General features: G+C 45.8%; 1 protein-coding gene across 2 annotated transcripts in view; it reads left to right on the top strand.

Annotated features, from left to right (window-relative positions):
• The first annotated feature begins 347 nt into the window (after positions 1-347).
• LOC108154425 (dopamine receptor 1) overlaps positions 348-21258 on the top strand; it is a 34998-nt gene continuing 14087 nt past the window's right edge. The window contains exons 1-5 of one of the 2 annotated variants that reach the window (XM_033389655.1): positions 348-1346; positions 10308-10368; positions 10747-10926; positions 14409-14538; positions 20270-20515. In XM_033389655.1, coding sequence (XP_033245546.1) covers positions 1038-1346; positions 10308-10368; positions 10747-10926; positions 14409-14538; positions 20270-20515 — 926 coding nt within the window. In that variant the 5' untranslated portion in view covers positions 348-1037. Of the gene's footprint in view, positions 1347-10307; positions 10414-10746; positions 10927-14408; positions 14539-20269; positions 20516-21258 lie in introns of both variants that reach the window. The other variant, XM_017284694.2, reaches the window with a different exon arrangement.

Below are 21258 nucleotides of genomic sequence, written 5' to 3'. Positions count from 1 at the left end.
TGGCACAACAGGTGATTGTTGCGCTCTTACCCCAACTTACTCTCCCTCCCGCTTGGTGCTCTCTCTCTCTCACTCTCTCTATGGAACAAAGCTCTCTCATGGATGCGCGGCGCAGATATTCCGCCTGTGTTATGGCTCATCCTGTTGAATGAAAATTGTCGGCTCCGGCTCCGATTCCGGCTCTGACATCGGCTCCCCTTCTGGCCATCTGGCAGTCAGTCGCGTATGAAAACGATTCGAAAGTTGTTGGATACTTGGCGGCACTGGCCAAGGAGACACATTGGCCCGACGCTCGTCTCTGCTCCGGCACGGCCAGTCGTGCGTGTCCAGACAGTCGACGTTCAGACTTCAGTTCGCACGGTTCGGCACGCGGCAGCAGAAACAGCAGCTGAAGCTGAAGCATAGCCCGCCAGGAGCCGCCCTACCATATCCAAGTGCCAGAAGGTGTATGTCGGTTTCTCTTTCGGCGTCTGTGTCGGTGTCACTGTCTGTGTCTGTGCCGATCGAGAATTCTTGTCGGGCGCGCGTTGCCTCCTAGTGTGCGAGTGCCAGTGCGTATGCGTGTGGCTGGGAAGTGCAAAAAGTCGGACATCGGGCAATTAATCATTGAAGGAGTGGTGCGGCCTGGTCCCTGAATTGACTTCCATTTAAGTAATTTGCCTGATTGATGCACGGACTTGGTCAATTTCCGGTCGAACCCGAGTTCAGTGCAGTGCGTCCATCGCCTGTGGGCCTCTGGCGGCTGCTGCAGCTATGAATAAACAGAACAAACAGCCAGGAAAATTCAAAACGAATACCAAGTGAAGATCTGGAAAACAGTGGACAAATTGCATCTCAATCAAAGACTATTAGCGAAATGCTGCAACTGCATTGCCGTATCCGGCCATCGGGCTTTTACTGCCGTCAATCCTGCAACTGAGGCACAAAGCGAACGAACCGCAGAGGACCTGCCAACCTTTACCAGACCAGATCAGAACAGACCAGACCAGAACCCCACCTCCTTCCCCGTCCTAATCCTAACCCCACCCGCCATCCAAATGACAAATGCAATGAGTGCTATTGCAGCATTCGCTCTGACAGCGGCCGGGGCAGCGGCAGTGGCTGCCTCTGCGGCTAGCGGCAGGAGCAACCACAGCAGTCCTTTCCTGACCACCAGCAGCACCACCACCGCCGCCGGCTCCATCAGCAGCAGCATCGGCATGGCCATCAGCAACAGTAGCAGCAGCAGTCGTAATGGCACGCTTCTGGAAGCCGATCACCTGCCGCTGCAGTTGACAACCGCTAAGGTGGACATGGACATTGAAATCGACATTCAACTGCTCACAAATGGCTATGATGGCACAACGGTGAGTGATTCCGACTGCAGGGGAAGGTCAGGGGGTTATGGGTATTCGTTATTCGGTTTTCATATGGCTGCCATCGAAGCATTCATTGGGTTTTCACTCTGACTCCGGCCCCTCCTTGGGATTTATGTCTGTTGCGAGGCTCGTAAAAAAACTGCTGCTTCTGGTTCAGGTATTGCTACTATAATTTACAATGTCTCTCTCTCTTTCTCCCTGATCAGGAGGGTGTAGAGGCGAATTGTATGGGTAGGGCGAGGCATCGGACATGAACTTTTATGAACATTTCTTTTTTATTACGTGCGCGCATATTTCGCCGAACATTGTCGTATAGTTTTTGTGTGGTTTCCCTTGTTCTGGTTTATGGTGCGTATACGCAATCAATATTTTCACTAACCTCTGAGCACAGATGCCCTTTGATGATTTGTCAAGACAAAAGAGAAAAGCGATGACAGGCAGGGAGCAACAGGATGCGGAAAGCGATAAATCCTTCGTGGAATAACCCACTCTATGGGGAGCAAAGTTTATGGCAATGAAAAGACATAGCTGTTTTTCTACACAATTATCACACATCAAACGTGCATTTATATTATTTAATAAAATGTATAAATCACGACAAAAGGTTTCAGCAAAAGTTTCTCCTCTCGCTCGGTCCCACTCCTTGCTTTTAATTTATTTCACTTCTAGCCAGCCAACTGCTAAATGAAAATGAATGCGAGTCTCATTAGCAGCCCTAGCACATGTGAAACTTTTCGTTTTCCCCTACCAAACACACAGATACTCCCGCATACAGGCAAACAGGCACACAGAGAAGCGTGCACCTTCATCGATGCATAATCCAGTTTTCAAAAGCGGGGAGCCAAACTCCTCCTCCGTTCGCTCAGTGGAAGGCAAGGATGTATATACGGAACTAAAGTTTATCCTTTTTTTTTTGGGGGCGAAAACGAGCAATTTACGTGCTTGACGTGGCAGCAGTAAAGGATACGAGGCAGCACACACACGCATATACTTGCACGCTCACAGATATAGAAATCTAAATACATGTTGTGCCGAAACGAACGACAAAGTTCTGCTCATCTGTTCGCACGTTTAACTTTCAATCGAATGTAAATAATGAGTATCACGAAAGTTGGCAAACGAGGCGAATCCCTCTGGATGGGAGGCCACGTTAGCATCATGTTTATGCCACGCACATTTTCCACATAAATAGATTTTTAACTAATTTATAAGCTGTTGCTGGGGAAGAGCAGATAGGGCGCAGCCACTTGATTCAGCCAACGATAATATGGTTGATGTTCGTCACTCAATTGGGTCACTTTGTGCCCATCAATCTAGTTGATCTAATTGCCAGTAGTTGGCTTTGGCTTTCCAACTTCCATTTCCATTCACCAGAGAGGATGAATGATAGTTGCACCTTATACCTAATACCTCGTGCGATTCCCCGAGCTTGCTCTCAATTGGTGACACTGACATTTGTCCTCGTCATGTGTCAGCCACCAAATTGCCAACGTCTGCCGCGTTTCTTCTGCCTCTGCTAGGCATTTGCATAATGCATCACGCATACGCCGCGTTTTGCCATCTAATTGAATTATTAATCTGCTCTCGGCGAATCTTTTGCATCCACACAGAAATTGCCCATACGAGTATGGAAAAATAGTATTATGCTTTCCTCCCGTCCCGACCAGACCCGCTCTCCAGCCCCTCCATTGTAGCCATTGTGTGTGTTCTTGGATTGAATTCCGCATTTTCTATTGCCCTTAAACCGTCGCATGGAAAAACTTTGGCTTTGGGCATTGTTCGCGAGCTTTGCATAGTAATAATAATAAAATATTAATAGCATTATTTGATATTGAATTTTCTCGCTCTCCCACTCCCATTTTCTCTCTCCCGTCTCTCTCTTTCCATTCAACAAGCGCCTCCATTGTTGTGGCAAATCCTTTGGAATTTGTGCAAATTTCCGCCAGCCATTTGTCGAAATCATTGAGCATTGGGTCGTGAAGGGGCGTACCGAAATTTGTATCGATAGCCAATTGAAATGGGGGCTATCAGGCCGCAACTGTAATTGTTTACCAGAGGGTCTAACCAGTAATTTATGTGCTTTATGCTATGCCTCAACAACATCAAGGATAAAGTTGCCACAAACGCAGTTTCAGTGTGTGTTTCTAGGCTTGTAACTTTGCAACTTTGAGAGAGGAATGGAATGTAGAGGAGATCCTAGATCGCTTCAAAAATGTTTCCTAACTATTCCAACTCTGAACAACATTTGGTTGAATTTGTGAGCCATAAATATCCCTCAGCCACATTTCGTAGCTTAATTTTTTGCTAACCACAGAAAAATATCTCTTGAATACTGTGGGGAGTTTCAATTAGACTTGCGGGAATCACAGACGACGAAATAGACTAAAAGAAAACTGGAGAGAGATAAATGTCAGCAATTTTGCCTAATTAAATGTGTGTGACAGCGCCTGCCATAATCACGAGGCTGGCCACAAAATAAATGAGCAAAAATGCTGTGTGCTCCATGAATCGGGTCACGGATATATAGAAACCGCATACCGCCCTGGACCCTACCATCAAGAGAGGGAGATGCAGCTGCTGAGGACAGACCGTTGCCCGTGCCATTCCACATTAATCTTGGCCACAAGAGCCACAATGTGTTTGTCTAGGTGTTGCCGTTTAATTGCACTGCCCCGTACCTTTCTCTCTTAGCTCGCCCTTCTGCAGGAAAAGGTAAATGAAAGTGGTAGGATATTCCTGATTTTTATGTTGGCTACATCTCATTCACCTGTTCCCTTTTTTAGGACCAGGTAAATGGGGCTAAGGATTTTCAATGGGACAGTCAAAGGGATTCCGCCAGCCCAAAAAGGCCCTCTCCTTATTGACCATAAACCTTGCCTATACGATTGTGTGTTTGCCCTTTTTTTTGCCCTATTTTGCTGCCGTTTTTTATGGTTTTCCGTATGTGTGTGTGGGTCTGTTTTTTGGGGCCACAAGCAAAGTCTTTGGCATCGATGACTCCGACAATGACACCGGAGTGCAAACGATTACAAGTCAATTTAACAGGGCCATGGCCATGTCATACCATATACATGTCAATCATCTGTATGTCGGGCGTGTAGCGACATTTCTAAGTTATTGCTAAAATACAATATTCCTAATAGATCTGATTTTTATGGCCGCCAGGTCAAAGATTTCTCCAGGAGAGGTTTGGCTGTGCGGGAAGATTAAGCAACGTTAAGTTAAGTTCTCAGTGGCAATCGGAGAATTATATCAAGCGTTTTATTTAGAAATTAGGGCTGGTTTGGGGACAAGAAAATTCACTAGATCTAAGACTATTAAAACGACTTAAGAAATGTCATTGTTTCTTATTGAATTTCATGTCAAAATTGTTAAAGAATTGAGGGGGAATCGAATATGGATATTGCTGCGATGATTTTTATAAGATAGTATATAATAAATATGTGCGAGAAATCTTATTGCATTTTGTAGATACCTTTCGCATTTCATGGATTTGCGCAGGTTGAGCAATTGTTGAGCATATTGACACGGCTAGACAAAAATCCATATGATAGAGTTTCCCGTATCATTCTTTTATCCATTGGCATTCCCATTCTCCCTCTCCGCTCTCCGCCTTCAATAAAGACAAGTGCAGCTGCATTCGTGTACTTTCACTCCATAAGTGTGCGAGTCTGTATTCCTTTCCTCTGAGTGTGTGGGTGTGAATTCTTGTGTAGTGACGACGACACTTGTGCGGGTTAACGGGATGTTTGTTTTAAGCACACACACACACGCACTCGCACTCGTAACACTGAAAAAAGGAGCACCAACGAGTGACTGACTGACGTTCACTTGGCAAGTTTTCCACTCAAATTCAGTGCAAATCCGGAAAAAGTTGAAGGAAAGCCAAAGAAAAATAAAATCGATGCACAGTGCAGCGGAGAGGGAGATAGCGATTGAGTGTCAGTGGGCGAGTGAGTGATTGAGAAGGGGGATGCTGCTTATACAATCAGCTTAAGAGTGGCAGCAGATACACATCGGAAGCAGCAGTCGCCCCAGCATACCGCCAGACAGTCATCTCCTGTTGCAGCTAATTATCCTGTCGTTGACAATCTGCCCCGAGGCCAATCAGCAAGGCAATCTAAAGGCTAGCAGCAAACACAAACAGACCTCATTGGCCTCACGACCTGGATGCCCTGTGAAAATCGGCAGGCAATAGAGCAGCCACGGGGTAAACACAACGAAAACATTTGTTTTGCCCATACGGGAAACAGGACCTTCAAACACGTATGATGAGATGGGAAGGGGTTAATTAGCATAGCTGTGCAGACTTATGCTCCTGTAGTGTTTGGATGATGTGCAGTCTCAAGATGATGTGGTCACTATACATATCACAAGCCACATACTCACTACAGTGCTTCCAAAATGATAAAACGAGTTTTAGATCACAGCTTAATGCAATCACTATACATCCATGTACTTACCCCTAAATGTACTCTACGAAACGTGCTTTCCTGGTTTGTTGCACACGACCGAAATATAATGAAATTTTAATCAGATTTTTCCACAGACGAAGTCCCAGCACCATTCGTCCAGCTCTGGGTTATTTTAATTATTTATATGGGGAAAAATTCGACAAGAGCTTGAGGTCCAAGGTCTGGTCGCTCACCGCAAGTGTGAATCCCCGCTGGAGGGAAGAAAAACTTGTTATCCATCAGCTTAGGACGATATGAATCTAATTAGTTCACTCATAATTAAGGGACGAGCTGCTGCTCATCCTTTAGCCCTCCTCCACTCACAAGCCCCTGCTGGAATGTTCATAGATGCTTGGGCTTCAATTATAATTATAGTTTTGGCAAATTTAACAGCCAGAGACACATGTGGGCTCCGCTCCCGCTCCGGCAGCTTCTTGACTTTTCAGCTTTGTTTAATTAAGCCGAAATTCAAACAATGAACTCACACAAACACACTCAGAACATGTAGCAATGTTGGCTGACAGGCGTAGACGGGGCCAGAAGGGCAGTAGAGGGGTTAGAGCCAAGAACTGACTGCTGTCTGCTGTAGGAACTCCTGACAGAGCCCCCACAGCAATTGTCAATGGACATTGACAGCTCTGACAATGGCTCCAAGGCGAGATATACAGACTGAGGAAAGGCTTTCGCAATTTGTTGGTGCAGTTAGCATCTGCTCAAGTGAGTGCCGAATGCCACACCTTGGCAGCTCTGTTTTCTTTTGCATTTTTGGATAACGAGGCATCCACTTTATACCTAAACCCACCAAAACTTGAGGTTCTCTAAGAAAGTTCCTTAAAGCAAACAATAAATATTTGTTCAACGCATAAATCAGCTGTCTAGGCGCAGCTATTATCCTTTCTACCTCAAAGAGTCCGGGGGAGACCGTCATTCCGCCAAATTTCTCTTGTTTATTATGAGAATTTAAATGTATGCTAATCGGACAGCACCAGGTCGAGCACCATGGAGCACCGACCACAAAATTCTGTCTGGCTCTTAAACTCATGCTCAAGCGGTTCAGGTTTTTGGTGGAGAATACTGTGCAAAAAGTTCAAAGTGCTGGAAAATGGGAAATTTATTATGGTGCATTCTAAAACTTAACTTTTCGCTCATGGGAATTCTATTTTCTCCAGCTTTTGTTAGAGTTTATGGTTTATAACATTCAACGAACAAAACTATGCCTTTGGCCATATGGTTGGTTATTCTTCTGCTTCTACGGCGGAAGTTCTCGAATGACACTGTACAGTGTGGAACTCTAGAACTGTGGACTCAGTCCTGTGTCCTCCTTTTGTGCTGTTCGCTTATTATTGTGCCTGTTCTGTTCTGTTGAGCTGCTCCTTGTAAATCACACTACTTCCTGGACAGCCAGACAGACAGACACACGGACTAGGAAGAGCCACAGGACTCTGGCCGATTGCTGTCCGTACAAGGGTTGGGAGGCAGGGCAGTCACTTTACCTTTTTATACCCTTGCAAAGAGTACTACGATACTTGCGTTGGAAAAATGGAAGCTACTCTGATGCCAGTTAATGTATTCTTGCCTGTGTCTCTTCTCTATTATTTAACCCAAATCGGACGACCATTTCATATAGCTACCATAAGAACGAGATCTTTATAAGGGTATCTACTGCCTCGTCTCTCGCTGCTGGGCTTTGTTTCGTGCTCTGTAGTTGTTTTTCCAACAGGTCTGTGTTCTCTTGTGCCGTTTCGAGCCATATTATTGTTCCCAGCCTACAGCTGTCTGTGTATCTGTATTTGTTGTTGGATACACCTAAGTGTGCGAGTGGGTGTGCAGCTGTTTGTGTGTGTGTGTGTGTTGACGTTTAATCAACGCATTGTGCCATTTAACTCTGCAAACAGAGCCAAAGCGACTAAGTGCGGCCCGTGTCCGCTTTTGCCTCCTTTCCCTCCTGCTATTCCTGCTACGTTCCCTTTTCTGCTTTGTGTTTACACGACGCGGCCTTCAGCCACAAACAGTTTTCCAGATACATTTGTTGTCCACTTTTATTGGCAATTAAATGCAGCAGCTGCTGTCACAGTTGCTGGTTTCCTCTAACTTCTGCTTTAAATTCATTTCGCACTCACTTGGCAGATGCCTGCTTTATGCTTTCTCTTAGCGCTTTGTCCCATGTAAGTCACTTAATTTTGGATTATTGTTCTTAAGCTGGCAAGAAAAGTACAATGAGAGAATGGAGGCTAAGGAAAAGGACTATGGGAGAATGCAGGACCAAGATATGGACTGTAAGAGACTGCGGCTCATAGAAGATGGTTACTAAAGACCAAAGGATAAGGCGTGGTCACACTAAAAATACATTTGAAGGTTAAATAACATCGCCCCAACCCGCTTTTATTGACTGTCACGTTAGCTTTGAGTAAATCAAATAATTCATAAGAACTTATGGTTATTTTCTTTGCAAATGGTCACGTTTATCTCGCAGTAACTTCCATTGGCAATACATTATGAGTGCTGTAGGCTCTTCCTTGAGATGCCTGACTCACGGTGCCCCAGTCCCTGACTCCTGCTACTTGCGAGCAGTTAACTGCTTTTTAATGATGCCACCGAAAGAAACATCAACTTAAGCAACATCCCCATCAACATCTGGGTAATGTTTGGCGGCATTACAAAATCTGTGCGGGAGTAGCAGCCGCAGCAGCTGGAAAGTTTAATGAAAATTCACTTGACACGCGAAAACATTTCATGTAATTTTTATAATCTTAAGTGTCTTTTATTGTCCGTCGCCGCCGGGCGGTCGTAATGTGCAGTGGCAATTAATTTTGTTTATTGTTAATTCATGGTCCATTACACGTAATCCTTAACCCAATCAGCGAGTGCCTCGGGTGCGACCATCTATGCAAAGTTAGCCTCCATCTAAAACCCTTTCCCAATCAATATTACTCGCTCTGGCCGAGCTGTGAAGTAATAAACGCACTTCTGGGGCCAAGCCGGAACACAATTTTAATGTGGTTTCTGGGATCTGGTTAAATATTCATGCAATTTACTTGATGTCTTTGGAGCAGCAGGCAATCGGCCAATGGAAGATGGTTTGCTTCCTTTTCAAATTATGTAAATTATATATCAAATACCATGGGGATGCGCATTCAGAAGTCAAGTCAGAAATTTACAGTAAAATTACTTGCATTCACTGCATTGCGTATTCGCAATGTGGGACATTAAAAAAAATGAGAATGATCTTCACCAGAAATCCACAATCTGTTGGCTAATCAGTTGCATGTTCCCAAAAGTTGTTCGCTAAATTTCACATACGCCATGTGTCCCACGCCAAAAGAGTGCTCCATTTGTGGCCTGCGCACAGCCACAGCATTTCGGAGCTCATTAAACTTCAGTTTCCATTTCAGACAATTAGCAACTTTAAAGTTAATAAGCCGCTTATGGGATAAATGCATACCCCGTTGAAAAAATGAAATTAAATAAAGTTATATCGATGGAAAGCGAAGCTCCGGACGGAAATGAACTGAAATGCGGCTGAAGAGTGGGGCAGGTGCTGGCCGACACGCCCAACAGCCACGGTAGCAGGGAAAATGTTTATTCTGCGTCGGCAGTTTAATGTTTGAATTAATTAATTGCTTTTGTCAGCGGTTTTCAGGTCTGCTTTTGAGGTTTTTATTATTGCTTTCATTATTATAATTATTGTTATTGTTATTATTACTTTACTGTGGCAGGAGTACGCGAAAAAAGGCCAAAGCCAGCTGCAGGGCAGGCACTCTGAATCCTTTTTCGGGGACCCAGCCAGATCCCGGCTACAACTTCCACTCTCGCAGTAATTGCATTTCCCGCACTCAAACGAGTACGAGTACGAGCATGTGCCTGGCTGTGCGAGTATATATTAATTAATAAATTAATTTACACTGCTCAATTGTGTTTGTGTGAGTGTGTGAGTGCGTGCCACAGCCTGGGGATAGTGGGTGATGGTGGGTCCACAGCAAAGGCAACCACCAGAATGCCAACATGTCTGCCACACACTCAAACAGATTGAGAGAGACACAAACTAACGACTGAAGAAACCGCAAGACAAATTCGCACTCAAAGTTGCCGCAGACAGACAGACAGATGCCAGAGGGATAGAGACATGCAGAGATAGGATGGGGCAACGCTTAGCCAAACAAATTAATTTCATTAGAGCCGCCCCCAACAATTTTCTTGAAATTTTGTCAATTTTAATTATGAATAATGCCAGAGACGTTGGCCTCGTCGGGTCCTGCCTCAGATACCGCAGATGATTGATGGTTCTTTGCGGCAGCCCTGGCTCCAGATACCACAGCCACACTCGCAGGCAAAGCATAATGAAAGCAAAGAAAACTCTAATTATTTTTGCCAAAAACCTTTTACAAAATTTAATTAGTTTGAACATCAAAGATGTTGGAGTACTAGAACAAACTTTAGAACTAACTGGGAAACTATCTAAACAACACTCGTTTCCGTTCTCTTCATTTCGTTGCAGCTGACATCGTTCTACAATGAGAGCAGCTGGACAAACGCCTCCGAAATGGATACAATAGTTGGTGAGGAACCGGAGCCGCTGTCCCTTGTGTCAATTGTTGTTGTTGGTAAAGTAAATGTCGTTGAATGCAACACGTATACACGCACACACACAGACACACACACACACACAGCCACAAGACCCTTCATCGGCCATACCACACTTCTATACGCATACACACTCTACTCTCCACAATCCTAGCAATTACAAGTATCTGTAGAATTGCATGTTGCATGCGGCAAACCCACCATCAAAGGCACAGCCACATACAGCACATAGCACACATCAGGTGTCCCATACCATAAGAATGCTTTGTCTGATCATTGTTCGGCGCTTATGGCCATCATCTGGATATGGTGCGATTATGGGTGTACAAATATGTTTCTCGGAATCACCGCAGGCATCTTCCTATCGGTGCTGATATTCCTCTCCGTGGCCGGGAACATCCTCGTCTGCCTGGCCATCTACACGGAGCGCAGCCTGCGACGCATCGGCAACCTGTTCCTGGCCTCATTAGCGATTGCGGATCTGTTTGTGGCCTCCCTGGTGATGACATTCGCAGGCGTCAACGATTTGCTGGGTGAGTACAAATGAACACTTTTTTGTGCAAACATCATCCCACCACCATCACCAATAGCATCTCCCTCTATTGAGCCTTTATCCGTATCTCTGTGTGGGTAATGGAAAATTGCAATTGAAATTTTTTTGTTGCTATCGCGGAAATTTATGTAAAATGCTGCAGGCTGTTTCAGCGCAAAAATCGTTGAGATCCGCCCCTCGAGAGGAACCGAAGAGTGTCGAAACGAGTCGACGGAGGAGTGCCTCCCTCCTCCACTCGTGTTGGGGGCCCATTTGACATGCCTGGCAGCGCTTAAAGCCGGATTTTATGTGGCTTTGTCAATGCCTTTTAAAGTGTCAGCTGCATGAGGAGTCGCCGCACGACTACCCAGAGTACAGCGGGTACGCCGAGGACACTCAGTACGAACGCCGAGTGGTCCATTGTGATTTTCAAAAACTTCCGTGGAAGGTGGTGGCATGATATACATAAGCGAGGGTTGCCTCTGGTCTTGAAAGAAGAATGGGGAGAAGTTTGAAAATATACCTAGGAATAGGATGGTCTATGGCTTGAGGATATAGGAATAGAGGAGATTTCTTTGGACATCTACTCAAGTGATAGCTCTAGTTTCCGATCAACTTCCGTAGAAGCTCTTCATCTCACCCTCTTGCAACCTCCGTTGCATAAATGGTTATAGTGAGCCATACAGGAATTTCATTTTATTCCAGCTGCATGTCTGATGCGGAGACTAACATGCAGATCCCAAGTGCAACCACACATTCTGATTATTTTCCATTAGCCATTCCGAGAGAGCCATGGCAGTCGTTGCTCCGCCGCCATGGAAGCCATTCCTTTATGAAACCCTTCCTTCGTATCCTTTCAGCGTTGACGCTGACAAAGTTTTGCAGCTGCAAGTTTTTGCCGTGCCGGATGCCAATGGAGGGGAGGGAGGAGCACCAGTCCCAGCCTCATTCCGAGTGCCGTTTATGAGTGCATTTTATTAATTCCACAACGGGGATGGCACTGGCTGTGTCCTGAATCCTGGGAGGACTTGACGAGTGGCGGCAGCGCGAACATTGGCTAAGTAAATAAGAGGCAAATTAGGCGAACGGCGGCTTTGAGAGCCGGCAAAACTTTTCCCATGAGAAGAATAGGGGTTCGAAGCAGCCGGGGAGAGAGCTAACAACGTGTTCCGGTTCAGGAAACATGCAGCTGACATCAATGTGTAGGGACTCGCACAAACACTGGAAAAAAGTGGAGGAGCGTCCCCCACAAACAAAGGAAGAAGCCGAATGTGAGCCTGTCATATGAGTTGGAAAATGTGAGCAAAAACCGGGAGTGAAATGCGTTGCGATGCGTTGAGGTGACACATGTATGTCGGGCCCACACCCAATGCCAAACCAGGCACAGCGCTTGCCTGGGGTTTTCCTGGGAGTGTGTGAAAATAATAAACGACTTAGCCACTTGACTGAGAGGAGTGGAGGGGAGAAGCCTGCCGCGTAAGCAAAAGTGTGAAAAAATAAATAAAAATGCTCAGCTGCTCTCAAGACAAACAGATGCCCCCTGAGGCATGTGGGCAACACCCACACACCGATACACACCCATACAGAGTGAAATTATGTTCGCCAAGGCAACATTTAGCACGCTTCAGGACAGGCAAATCAGCAAATAAACAGCATACGCAATTGGACAAATTCAAACAACAAGAGACTCGAACGCAGACCCGGAATCAGACCCACTTCCAATCCCAGTGCCAGTCCCAGTCTTCTTCTCAAATTTAGATACAGACACGTTAAGAGAACTGACAGATGGTGCCACAGAGAAACATATAACACATTTTTTGGCCATAAGCAATTGGCATGTGTGTATGCATTCGAGTATTGAAAGCTGTGGGAATTATTTGCTGACTTGTACAGATCCCTGGGCTTCCCCGAGAGAGATTTCTTCCTCTCTTTCTCCCCTTGAATAGCTTTCTTTTGGGGCAAATGCTGTGCATATTTTTGTGCCAAAGCTGCTTTCGTGAGCGGGGTATTGGTGCACCCAAGCTAGGGGCCAAAGTTGGGTAGTGCAAATGCGATGTTTAATGGAATCCATTTGCAAATCCTATGCAATGTTTTTGATAACCAAATAGAGTCATGAAATAAGACCATCGACAGCGCATTGACAGATGAAATATGTTTTGGCATCGCTCTACAGAATGTAGAACCGCTCCAACCATTCGAAAATATTCCTAGAAGCAATGTGCTCTTTTGGCTAGCTACCAGTTTGCATTTACCAGCAACATTTTTTGTATTTTATTACCATGTTTAAATCAATATTTGAAGCATTGAAAACTGAATGTCATTATGGCTGACTTGACAGGATAACTTTTGATGTTCCACGGGAGAAAAGAGAGCAGGGTCAGATGGGATGGGATACGATCTGATTTGACCAGTTGCGTCGGCACATCCTGTGGCACTTAAGAGCCATATCCTGTGGCACGCCTGATTGAACGGCATGAAAGCCGTACTGTTTGCCATCATGATGAGCGTTTTCTTATCGAATCATCATGCAAAAGCCATACCGCAAATAAATAACCTTTTTGTGTATCAAAATCTGTTATTGAATTCCACACTCACACACAGACCGCACTCGTGTGTGTGCTCTGTATCTGTGTGTAATTTATTTCCGTGTGGCATTGCCTTCTTCCCTGGGCCCGCCAAAGGACATCCGCTTCTGGTCACGCACCATACATCAATCGGGTCTGTCCATAATTGCAGCACACTTATAAAATTGCCCAGCACACAAAAAAAATACAAAATATTTGTTTTTACTTTTGACCAAATTAAATTTAAATGGCGCAAAGGACAGCGGGATATGTGTGTGTGTGTGTGTGTGTGTGTGTGTGTGTGTGGGAGGAAAGTAAAAGGGAAGCAGAGTAAACGGAAATGAATTTATGAAATCATTTTAACTCAGTTTACGTCATGAATAAATGAAACAAGAATCTGATGGCTGTGACACCATTTTCAGTCGTTGCCATGTTGCTGCTGGTCCCTGTTGTAGCTTCTTCTGGGCTTATCCTCTATGCAAGGGTCACTATGATTATTATCTGATTTTTTTCGCTGTAAAGGGAAAGCACTTGCGAACATTTAAAGTTGTAACACCAGTCGTAGCTCCAAAATACAGAAAATTTGATTACTTAAAAGCTAGCAAAAAAACGATAGATCGTATAGAGGGTATCAAAGGATTCGGTTTCCGATGGTTGTTGTTATTGGGCTTGTTTCACGGCAGCAAGCAAATTAATCAACTTTTTTATTCCGTGCGTCGTGCGACGGCCGCAACATGGCAATTTCCGCAGCGCACACAGACACAGATGCCCCAAACCCCGACCCAGAACCATTGCCAGACCCATAGCCAAGTACTTATTAAGCATTTTAAAGAATAAATCAGACAGTCAGGTCAATCAAACAGTCATTTAACTTGCCCTCTCTATATATGTTTTTTCCGTTTCGATATATCTCCTGCAGGATATTGGATCTTTGGAGCGCAATTTTGTGATACTTGGGTGGCCTTTGATGTCATGTGCTCGACGGCGTCAATTCTGAACCTGTGCGCTATATCAATGGACCGCTACATCCACATCAAGGATCCGCTCAGGTGAGTGATGTCAGCTGTCCTCATCTCCCTGTCACATGCATACATTATTCCATCCATATAACCGAGCGATAAAAACTAATTGTACTCCCCGAGCCCTGGTACTGGTACGGACAGGTGAAAAGTCCCCTCATTGATGTCCCACTGACAGTCGCGCTCGTCTATATCGATTCATTAACGTCAGCCCCAAAGCCAGGCGCCATTGCAGGTGCTTTGTATGCACATTACTCATACGCCGCGTTGTCATGCTTGTCACGTTTTCGTGCCACTCGTGCCACTGCTTCATTCTCTCCCTATTTTTCCGCCTCTGCCACTCGAGTTGTTTATGGCAGTGTGGCCCATTAATCGCTCCACATAATTGTTTCATTAGTAACAGATTTATTGGGCATTACGAGGAATGTTTTTCGCTTTTCTGGGCGGGACTTTATTGAAGATGAAGTTGCCAGAGCATTTTAGGTGTGGTAGAATTTCTGCTGTGGTTTTGGCTTCCTTTTTTTTTGGAGGATGGTTTGCAAGGGAATCGTTTCCTGCAAGTCATGTGACTGAACCAAATCGAAGGATAACAAAAGAGCTTTCATTAGCAGCTGGTCACTTGTTGAGAAAGAGAACTGCTGAAAATGGTTGAAGAAGACGTTGATTAATGGGAAAAAAGGTAAGGTATTGACTAGATTGAACCATTCTATCAGGTTCTACTCCAAATCCCCTATCAAGCCTTAAACTTAGCCAAGTGTATCTTTAAAATTTCGTTGAGCTTTATTTACTCTTGCCTACATTTCACATTTGTCACACCCGATCGAAATGACTTCATCTATCAGGTGGATAAAGGTGGCCCAAATGTGATGTTCCATTATCACTGTTCAATCTAGCTTGTGTACATATATCCGGCACGTCTCTCCAGCTGTGCGGCTCAGTCCTATCCTGTTCTGTCCTCTCCTGCCAAGAGGAGAACGAGAAGGAGCAGGAGGAAGAGGAAGAGTAGGCAGTCTAACAGACAATCAAATTCTGCTGCCTCAGGTGGCTGCCATTCTGTGTCTCGCTCTCTCTCTCTCTGTGAGTGCGCCTCCGACTATGACAATGACAATGAGTCTGGCTGCCCGTCCTGCTGTCGAGTCCTAAAAACCTGCCAGTCAGCCATGTTAGTATGCTTTGTAGTCAGCATTTGAAATTGATTTCCAAAGCCAAGCCATTCCAACAAAAGCAGTCGGCCCCCATGAGAACTTGAAACAAGTTTATCAGGCGTCTCCCTGCTGTTCTCAAAACTCTACATGCCTCTATATTAGGCTGGACCACAACAATTGTGTGTTAATTAAATTTTCAACAAAGGCCTCGACCAGGGCCTGGCCAAAAGTTTAAGCCAACAGAAATTTGAAGGACCACAGGAATCGGAACAGAAATATTGCAGTTTCTGGCAAAGTCAAACGCAAAAATTTATTATGTGTCGGCAGCAACAGAGCGGAATCTCTCCATGTGTGGGTGAAAGCACATCTGTAGATGTGTGTATCTGTATGTACTTCTATCTGTGGATGTGTGTGTTCTGTGGGCTATGTTAAAAATGATGTTGGTCAAGTTGCTGACAGCCTGCCACTGAGAACAGAGCCAGACCGTGAGCCCAGTGGGAGAAACCTAACGAAATGATTGTAGAGCGCTGTGCATCAGTATGGGGCAAGCTGTTTGGGGGTGCAAAAAGGAGCTGGGGGCAACTACAGCAAATCGAGACAGTTGCCAACCCCGGGACCCATACCGCAGCACTAGCCCACGAACCCCGCCATAAAAGGGCCATAATAAATCCTTTGATGCTATTTTCAGCCAAAAGCCAAAAGTAGAAAAATATTTTTTTTCCATCTCCAAACCCCCCCAGCAGTCTGCCACACTACGACTACGACCCTTGCTTGTTGCCACCTGGGGTAGCTTATTCGTTTATGAAAAATGCTGAACGACAGTTGTATTGGTGTGAGAGCATCCATCTCTGCCTCCGCCGCCGCCTCTGGTCCTGCCCCCACTCTATGGACGAGTGTACATATCTCTCTACTCTGTTGGTCTTTTGTATGGCCCGGTTCCCGTAACGAGTTGGGAAGCATATAACGCTTCATTGATGTGGCAAGCTGATGCCAGAGCGGGTCTAAAAATTCAGATTGAAAATTTTGTATGCCCCGGCAAAGGATTTAAATGAGCTCTGGCGGAGCCACTAGCCGGGGGTTAGAAGGAGATTCGGGGCGACTGACTGGGGCAAGCAAATGACAATTTTCATGCAACATTTTTCCTGATTTTGAATTCCGTTTGTCCTCGAGGATAATCAGACATAGAAGGATAGAGAGGTAGCTGGTTGTTTGGATGGATGGATGGATGGCTGGCTGGCTGAATGGAATTAAAGGTGAAATTATCGATTGATTAATGATGGGTGCAGTGCAGGATGTGGTTGGTTGATCTTATTTGATGGTGGAAGTAGAGTCTCTCCATATGGTAATCTATATAAGCAGTATACAGATATATTGCAAGGGAAATACTTACTAATATGGAGGATTATACTTTAGAATAATGAAATTACTATCAATCAAACTATTACAAATTGAACATCAAGGAGTGGCTGCCATTATTAGATTTAAAGAGCTTTCGCATTTGATTTAATCTATTTACAGCTTTCCAAAAGATTACCATTTAGACACTGATTGAGCCTGCTTTCTATAGTCCAATATTAATTTGAGCCTCTGGGTTAATGACATTTGCAGAGCCACTCAGAGAACAGTGCCCGCTGGGCAAGTCCCGACAGCGATTTGAAATTGAGTTTGGCCACCTGAATTCGTTTGCATTCTCGCCTTCCAGCAGTGTCCCGCTATGCTTAAGCCCCCTAGGACTCCCCCAAGATTGGGTGAGTGCCGAGATGCTTTACACTTCAAATGTCAAGACGTCGCTCGCACCACTCAATCTGAAGGAGCAGACCCGAACCCCAACACTGGCAGAGGTGCCGTCAGCTGGCTGGTAAATTGCAGGAAAACTCAACGCAGCGCAGTGCACAGTCGCCACCTTTTGTGTCTGAGAAATGGTGGCGGGGCTCTCTGGGATGTGTCTAGCATTAATGTTGCTATCCTTAGAGCAGTACTCCGCTCCCCAGATCTCCTCTCGTCGCCATCCTGCTCTTTATGCAAATCTGATTTATTTGCATGTCAAAGTGGAGGCAGCAACGCATTTCTTTGTGCCCCCCACATTGCTCGGCTGTGCCTTCTAGCAAAGTTCAGTCTCATTAGAGCACATCCATCCAAGACCCATCCCATCCCCGTCCCCATCCCCATCCCATTCCCAACCAGAAAGAACTGCTGATTCTGTATATTTTCTTAGCGTTTTAGAATAATTGCAGGCGTTTAATTTAATTGCGCTCGCCTGGATTTCGCAAAAAACAATTTGGATGAGGAGCGCGTGCAAATTTAATTAGTAGCAGGCCCTGCAAAAGAGAAGATGAAGCGGCTGGCCTCTCATTCTCATCCCAAGAATGTAGAATAACGAAATGGGAAAATTTTGTATTTTATGTGACAAGTTGATGCCATCGTTGTCGTTGTCGCTCCCCAAACTTGGTTGTCGTTGACTTTGGCGCCTGTCATCATCGTAACTGTCAGACGCATATGTGAAATTCATTTTAAACTGCAATAAAAAGTGAAAGAACAATGAAACTTTGCCGCAGGAAAGGGGAGCTTCTGTGCTGGAGCTCCCCCCACATAAAGGTGTGGGTGGAAATGGAGAAGGATGGTGCTGTGGGTTAATGGAGATGGCGTGGTGCTGTGGGTGGGCTGGGGACAGCCCCCGGAGGCGCAGCACTTAAACACACACCACAAAAACCTGTCCCACCTAGAATGACTCACTTGGGAACATTTTGTAATTGTATTTTTTAGGGTCGTCTTGGCTTTGGTCGGAAAAAAGTTGCTCTTAGGAATCTACAAGATAGGTCCACAGATAGGAATGGAACGATTGAGAAAGATGATTGAAAGTTGATTGCGGAATGACAAATGAATTGCGGTGGGGAAGACACTTTTGAGATTTAAGATAAGAGAGAGGGTATATTTTACAAATTATATTTAATTTTTGTCCCATTAAAGTGATTTTTGAATTCATTTCCAACTTCCTGGACCTTTTGCTCCATAGTACCTGATGTGAGTGCCAGCAATGACACTAAGGAGTCATATTTCCCATGTTGAAAACAAAAGCAAAAGCAAACAATCCCCGACAAGCTGACGTTGTAAAAGAATCAGCCCAAACTATGCAAATGTCCCCCAGCCAACACCCAACCCTTAGAAGCAGCAGGAGACTGTAGGGCAGGATCATTCTGCGTGCCTTGCGGTAATTTCTTGAGTGCATGTGGGGCAACACACACAAAGCCGCCGCCGCATGCCACCGACGAAGCCGGTGAAGCCAGAGTCATAGCCAGAGCCAGAGGCACAGCCACAGCCACAGCCAGAGCTCGAGCGTTTAATGCAAATGTCCTTTGGCTTGAGACAGCCTGCACCTGGTACACACAATATTTGAACTCTCACACACGATTTCAATTAGCCCATCGATGCTTCGACGCTGATTGGCTGCTCCACGATGGCAGGCAGGCAATCGAGTGTCGCCTAATGGGTGCAGCTTTACGAGCATGTGCATATATCAAAGCGTTACCTCAACCTCGAAGCAGCCGAATTAGTGCAGGCAGGAGAAGCAGGAAAGAAATACGATTGGGAAACTTTGATGGAGAGTGCGGGAGCCTGACAGGTGGAAAGATTGGGCCCCAAGAGCTAGGGGCTTTCGTCACATGGAAATCAATTTTCGTGCCGAAAACGAAATTGAATTTGTATGTGAATACAATTACATAAACTTCCGTTTCCGCTCTGTCGTCGTCTGTGCCCTCGTCCTCATCCTCGTCATCGGCATCGTATCGTCTGAGTGCGTCTTTGTATTGAAATTGAATTATTCTGTTTGATTTCCTGCACAAGCCAGAATGATGCGGCATATGCCACCGCTGTTGCGGCTCCCACTCAGCCTTGTGGGGTATTTGGGTTTCGGTTTTTGGGTCTGGGCTGTGGGCTGAGGGCTTTTGGTACCCTAATTCAGCCTGCTCATTTCCTGCTGCAGGGGCTAAATCGAAGTGCTTGAAAAAAGGTAGCCAAACGAGGCTGATTTGCATGCGCCATGTGGCAGGGTCTGTGTGGGATATGTGGCTGCGGTTTGGTTTCGGGTTAGGTCGATTTGTCGCACGGGCTTGCTGGGTAATTAATGACATGCAGCGCCGCTACACACCTGATCCTGATCCCTGATCTGGGGCCGGCCGGCCCCACACACTTGTCGCGCCCAGCCCCGAAAATGATGTTGTGTTGTTGTGTCTAATGGCCACTGCCACTGCCACTGCCGGGCGCTGAGGGAATGCCGGGGACATGCAAAGCCACAATCACAACATGGCACAGTGTTTCTGTTGTTTTCTGGTCCGCCTCTGATGTTACTGCTGCTGCTGATATTTCTGGTTCTGGTCCTGGTCCTGCTCCTGGTCTTACTCCTGGTGCTCTGCCTCTTTGTGTGTTATTTACCCTTTGCAGAAGACCACAAGGACAAAAGGACAAAACGACAAGAGCCAGCGGCAGTGGCAGCATTCAGCAGCACCATCACCATATGGAGGCGAAACAGCAAGCATGGCGCGTGTATTTCCGCTTCCGTTGTTCCCAATTGATGCAACCTTTTTCTCACCGAGTCGCTTTTATTTTGTACTCTTCCACAGATATGGCCGCTGGGTGACACGACGCGTGGCTGTCATCACCATCGCCGCCATTTGGTTGCTGGCCGCATTCGTCTCGTTTGTGCCAATCTCTCTGGGCATCCATCGGCCCGACCAGCCGATGATTTTCGAGGATAATGGCAAGAAGTATCCCACATGCGCCCTGGACCTCACGCCCACCTATGCCGTCGTCTCCAGCTGTATCAGTTTCTACTTGCCCTGTGTGGTCATGATTGGCATCTACTGTCGGTAAGTCAAATGCGATTCAGTTATCTGATGGGGATTCAGATTCAGACTTGGGGCAAACTTTCGGGCCCTGCATAAAACATGAAATGCATAAAGAAACCCGTTTTCATTCCCGACGCCTTCAGCTGCAATTATGGAGATACACAGATAGACAGATACAGATACCTCCGGTACTTCTGTAATTCGGAGCTGTAGAAAGTTTTTGGCTTTCAAATGGTAACAAAACGAGAACTCAAATATTTTCCAGCTATGCCAAAAACACAAAGAGGAAGTCGAGCCAGAAGTAGTAAAAGTATATAATAAAATGTTGTAAAAACGGAGGAAGTTTGCTGCTATCGCAATGCTGAATATATCAGAAAAATGCCACAAGGAGAATGCGCGCTCCCCTGATGGCCGCCAGGCACGAGAGGTTTTGTTGCTTGTTGGCTGTGGGCTGTGGCAAGGGGTTTTTGGGGGGGTAGGGGTCTGAGTATGGGTCCTGGTTCTTGGGGTTGAGCAAATAAGCGCACGCATTAGTGTCCGTCTAAGTAATCCCCAGGCTGACCCCAGACCATTGCCCGCCCCAGCAGAGCAGGCAAAAGACTTGGGCGTGTGGAAAAGGACTAGGACAAGGACACACAAACACACACACACAAATATTTAGAAGTAGCAACAGGACGGCGATATGGCAGCATGGCTGCTCATCAACGTTACGGCCAGCGGCACGTTGCCATTTTAGCTTAACGAGATTTGCAGCCAATAGGCGG

Source organism: Drosophila miranda, chromosome 2 (assembly GCF_003369915.1).
Source record: "Drosophila miranda strain MSH22 chromosome 2, D.miranda_PacBio2.1, whole genome shotgun sequence".
Classification (NCBI taxonomy): domain Eukaryota; kingdom Metazoa; phylum Arthropoda; class Insecta; order Diptera; family Drosophilidae; genus Drosophila; species Drosophila miranda.
Note: the sequence above shows the minus strand (reverse complement) of the source record. Positions and strands in the feature narration are given on the sequence as shown.